This window comes from Triticum dicoccoides, chromosome 7A (assembly GCF_002162155.2).
Source record: "Triticum dicoccoides isolate Atlit2015 ecotype Zavitan chromosome 7A, WEW_v2.0, whole genome shotgun sequence".
Taxonomy (NCBI): domain Eukaryota; kingdom Viridiplantae; phylum Streptophyta; class Magnoliopsida; order Poales; family Poaceae; genus Triticum; species Triticum dicoccoides.
Window position 1 is genome coordinate 3,004,929 of NC_041392.1, and position 5,593 is coordinate 3,010,521.

At 49.0% G+C, this 5,593-nt stretch overlaps 1 protein-coding gene across 1 annotated transcript; it reads right to left on the reverse strand.

Annotated features, from left to right (window-relative positions):
* Window positions 1–963: 963 nt before the first annotated feature.
* LOC119328805 (sucrose:sucrose 1-fructosyltransferase-like) lies at window positions 964–4,696 on the reverse strand. The gene is made up of 4 exons (XM_037601787.1): window positions 4,226–4,696; window positions 4,056–4,064; window positions 3,036–3,907; window positions 964–1,925 (listed from the first exon to the last, which is right to left on the reverse strand). Exons 1-4 carry the CDS (start codon window positions 4,626–4,628, stop codon window positions 1,224–1,226), a joined length of 1,986 nt encoding a protein of 661 aa, XP_037457684.1. The 5' UTR covers window positions 4,629–4,696; the 3' UTR covers window positions 964–1,223.
* Window positions 4,697–5,593: the final 897 nt, after the last annotated feature.

Consider the following 5,593-nt stretch of genomic DNA (forward strand, 5'->3'; position numbering starts at 1 on the left):
CTGGGTGAAATAATTACAAAGAAAAAATAAAGCTATTTGGGATGGGTGTGTCTGCTGAGTTCTTTTTTATGTCTTGAATTGTGTTTCAATCAGGATGATAAATATATTCATCTGAAATTTAAGCATGAGTCACCTAGATTATGTTTAACTTGTATTTATGTATATGGTGATATTTATCGTAATGCAGTCATAAGCTGCATACGATGTATATGTTGTGAATCACAATGATGTTTTGATAAATACTTCATTATTTGAAACTGATGTGCCAGCAACATGCATGATCATTCAATTTCCGAGTGTAAAAAAAAGATTAGGGCCAATGATCAAATTCCTATGGAAGGAAATTAGTCATTGGGAAGTTCAAAGCCGGGCTGTGGTGCGACTGTCTCTCATGGCATTAGCGTGGTTTTAAAATGTCCCTCTTTCTAAGTGATTCAAAAAAATGTTAGGAAAGCCATGTGATTTTTCATTCAATATCCATAACATAATTTGCTCAATTTTAAATAGGTATTTATATAGTTGCATGGACAATTTTGTTTGATTTTTTTGTTGAATACCTTGAAATACAAGTACAAGACGTAAGTGAAAACAGAAAAAACAAAACCAAAGGAGCTCCCACTTTATAATTAGGTCCAGGAGCCACAAGCCATATTTAGCAAAGTTTGGATGTAAGTAGGCCCTGCTACCAATACGACCCAATGGACCCGTCTAAACTCTAAAGCAGAAACGAGTAGTCGGTACTCAGAATGTTATTTTTTCAAATGCCGTGCAGTCCTGTACTTAAGAATTCAGGCGCATAGATTATATGGAGCGACCCAGCATTATTGTAAGTGAAAAAACTCCAAAACAATGTAACTATCTTCTGATGTTTATAAGTACACCATGATGGCTTTCACTAAAAATACTAAATGTAAAAATTGCATATAAAATGAATAAGAAATTAGACATCACACACTTGATACATTCACTTAAACTTGGTGGCATCCATGCCATTTTCATTCCCCAACAAATTGATTTACATGTGAACAATCATCATCATCATCATTAACATCACAGCCCTGTCATCAACATCATCTAATTCATCTTACTAAACCAAAAACCAGAACGAAGAACAAAAATGAAGTGATAGGCAGAGTCGCTTGTACTCCATCTCCAACTGTCCAAGAGAAAAGGAAGCCACCGACCGAGAACAACCGATCCATAACTTGTTGTAAGTGATCAGTCTAATCGACGACTACCAAGTCGCCGTCTGTGTATATATGGTTGTACGACGAGTCCATATCATGCACTACAAGCTTCTCGGCGGTGACGCTAGTGCCGGTGGCGTTGTTGAACATGTAGACCCCCGCTGCCGCGTAGATGGCCTCGGTCGGGTATGCCCTCGACGTTGCCGTTAACCTTCCGCCCATCACGAAGCTCTGGACGATTGAGTGGTCCACGAGCACCCTGACGGAGAAATCCTCGCCGTCGAGCACTGGCACCGTGCTACCCACCACTCGCTTCACCACATCACTAGCGTGCGACGACCGCAACTCATCATGGCAGAAGTGAGTCCGAAGACCACCATCGAGGCCCTTGGACACATAGAAGTACACCCCCGTCTGTTCGGTCAGGGCGTGATTGGCAAGGACAAGGAGGCCGAAGGGGCCAAGCGCGCCGCGGGTGGCAGCGCCGCTGCTGGTGGTGCAGTTGTAGCTAACATCGGCCTCGTTGAGGGCCTCAATGGCGGAGGCATCGATGCGGAAGGTTGCCTCGATGTCGAGCTGAGCGGTTTGATGGAGGGGGAGGAAGGCAACGGAGCCGGCGCCGACGGTGATGCCACTGAGATCGGTGGTGTTGATGCGGAGGGTATCGAGCTCCTCCACCGGCCATTGGATGAGGTTCGTCCGGGTCTTCTCGTCAAGCTCCACCGTCCTCGGAATCGACTGCACGCGCAACACACACCATTAAGTCAGTGGATCCAATAATTCAAAATAGTTAAGCCCATCGATTATGAGTGCACATTCACATCATGAGGTTGAAGAAAAAACATGTCCGAAAATAATTCTTGTTTAATTAATATAAAGGGTCCGACGCCCTCCACCCAATTCCATTAAAGAATCTACCGCATAAACAAAAAGGCTTCACATAAACAACATCAAAGATTTGAAGGAAGAAAGTCGTGATTTGATTTGGTGAGGTTTGTTAGCTGGGACCGAACAAATCGCTCCACGTGCGACTGACCAGGCATGCACATGATGTTTGTCTGTATATGGTTGTTGAGCTACCCTAGAGATGGTGAAATGGGCACTACATCGACAGTGTATTGGCTCTTGGAAGTTTCAACGATATGGTGAAAGTGACCAAAGAAAACTAGTCCTGAAATTCAGCCGCCCGGCCGGCCTATCGATCGATATAAGTAACTAATAATTAACCATCATGCACCTACCTTGAATCATAACTTAGTGAGCTTAATTTTATGACCATACATGAATCATAACCAGTTTTCTTAACGAGACCGATGAAGTACATTGAAATACAAATCTAGTGACGTTAATTTTATCAAGTGAGTAATCCTTGATAAAAAAAAGTTGCAATAATATAAAGCAATATATAAATTGAAAGGCAGAGGCCAGTACTATGTGTTTGCCATTTGGTGATGCAAGTTGGCATATGCGTCCATGCTTCCGGGGTAGTAATAAATTAATTTAGTAATTAGCTAGGTACCAAATCGAGCGTGCAGCCAAGGACGGGGCCGACCATGTTCTCCGGATCTGAAGCTTTTGACAGCTCAGCTAGATAGCAACCCACAGCCTAGACTAGAGCCGTCCGTTATTAGTTTTTTTTTAGTATTACTACAAAAAAAAAGGACAAACGACACCATGACTGCGACGCCGCACAGCTAGCCATCCTAGTGCTCTATACGCACTGTTGTCACTGGCCCACGGATCCACCCCACCCAACATTGCAAAACCAACGGTGGAGCTAATGATGATAATCGTAATGTAAAATTAAGACAATCGTGTCAATGTGCTTTAGCGTGGGTGATGCTTTACCTGGAGGTTGGCCCACCCCTTGGTGATGTCGGCGCGCTCCGAGTCGGTCTCGCCGACGTACGCCCACACGACGCGCCGCTTCTTCACGGGGTCGTAGAAGGACTTGGACGCGTAGTACTTGCCCCAGTCGTACCGCAGCCCGACGCCGAGCTCGAGCTCCGTGTCGATCGGCGTCCACTTGTTGGCGGCGGCGTCGAACCGGCCCAGCGAGTACCAGTCGTGCCGGTCGTCGTCGCTGCTCTCCTTGAGCACGTAGAGCACGTCCTCGGCGGTCGAGTTGTACATGTCGCTGGCCTTGCGGCCCCCGCCGACGGCATAGAGGTCGATGCACTCGTACTCGCCGGTGCCCTTGGGGCCGCGGTACATGTACCCCGGCATGAGCTCGTAGCTGATGAAGTCCTTGGTCTTGTACGAGAAGACGATGCCGGAGTGGTCCGAGTCGTTCTTGGAGCCGATGATGGTGCGCCACGTGCCGTCGGACTCGTCGTACCACGCGGTGGTCGGGTCACGGAAGTCCTTCATGCCGATGCCGGGGGGCGGGAACACGACGGGGTTGGCGGGGTGCTTGACCCATTCCCTGAGAAGGGGGTCGCTCGGGTCGGCGGGCTCCGCGAGGCAGGTCACCTGCGCGAAGGTCTCGGTGTTGCCGGTGTAGAGGAGGATGACCTTGCCGTCGGGGAGCACGGTGATGGAGCCGGTCAGGACGCCCTTGATGTCGTACCACTGGTCGGGCACCAAGGCCGGCGGGAGGTGGCGCCAGTGGATGAGGTCCTTGGACACGGCGTGGCCCCACACTATTTGTGGTTCCCAGACGGAGCCCGACGGGTTGTATTGGTAGAAGAAGTGGTACCATCCGCCATAATATACCGGACCTGTGATGGATGCACACAATTTGTTCAGTTAATATATTCCATAGTTTTTTCTTTAAAAGAAGTCAATATACTAGTCCACAGACGATGAATCTATGAACAAGTAAGAATATTCGATCCATGGATTCGTTAGGTGGTGCGTGGCACTGACCGTTGGGATCTGCATGATGTCGCCGGAGAATGCCGCCGCCGGGGAGCAAACAAAACAAGAAGCAGAGGCAGCGAGGTCAGTTTCTGGATCAAACCAAGCCGGAAAAGAAGAAAAAGAAATCTGGATCTGAAGATTTAACCGAACGGAGAATGAACTGGGGCAGTATATACCGTTCTGGTAGTACTTGTCCGGCTGGAAATGGAAGCCGGTGCGCTGCCACTGCAGCATGGCGTTGCTCCACGGGAACGCGTTGGCGGAGTAGGCCCCCGACGTCTTCTCCGACACGCCGTGCTCCTTGCCCCTGCTCCTCGGGAACTCCGTCGCCGGGGTCGCCGGCACGGAGGCGGCCACCGCGTCACGGCCCGCGCCGCCGGCCCCGAAGACCGCGGCGGCGACGACGAGCGCCACCACGGCCGAGGCGGCCAGCACGGCGGCGCACGCGCGCCACCTCAGGCCGCCGCCGGCCGTCCGCTCCTCGATGCCCTTGGCGTCGGCGGAGGAGGACGGCAGCTGCTCGTAGGCGTACGGCAGCGGCGGCGTGCCGGGGATGAGGATGACGCGAGACGAGTCCATGGCGCCGCCGCTGCTGGCCCGATGATCCCGAGGTAACTCGGTAGATTCTTTTCTGACCGATGGATGGGTGGTGGCTTCAGTGGGGGAGCGGGGGAGATTTATAGCTGGGGTTCGGGGGTAAAGATGGGATTTTTCTTGGGGTGGAACCAGCTGGGGTTTTGCGTAGGGTTTTGGCATCTACCGTCCGTTACAAAACAGAAACACCTCACACTTAGTTTTTGTTTTTGCGATGACACCTCACACTTAGTTGCACATGCTCTTTGTTGTTGTGTTGATGGCAATGAGAAGGCATTGCTCTTGGGCCTCTGCTGGTTTCTTGGAAAAATATCTACAAACAAGGTGGCCCGATAAGATCGGCGGATCCTCTCGCCGCGATTCTTTTTAGCAGGTGGTTGCAATTCATCACGATCGCGTTTGAAAAAATGTAGGCATGTACAAGCTTGTGTTTCTCGTTGCCCGCATAACTGTTCAGGCCAATAAAATCAACTTATGTGTCATGTATTAAAAAACATGTTCCATGCTTAAGAATGACTTACTTCAGCATTGGTTTTTATTTTGTTTTTAAAGGCATAAATCTTGTGTTTTACATGATTTGCCGCCTCATATGCCTTTCAGAAATTGCTTGTCCTAGAGATTATGTCGAGTTCGTTAAGAAGGAAACAATGGTTGTTTGTAAAAGGGAGTGTGTAGATGCAAAAGGTGACCAATGGCATATTGTCCTCTCTGTTGGCCCGTCTCGAGATCTACGGTTGCAGTGTTGTACAACCCTATAGTCGGGACAATAGGCCACCACGAGTGAATGGGTGGACGATAGCATGGGTCTATTTCATGGTTCTGTCATCGCATAAGATGTTTTTCAAAGAGGTTATGGTCAAACTACATTGAAAAAGAACACATGTTTTTGCACCGGACTTAGACGTGTTTGGTAAGAGATGTTGCATACTGAACACCAATATTTGAAGGAA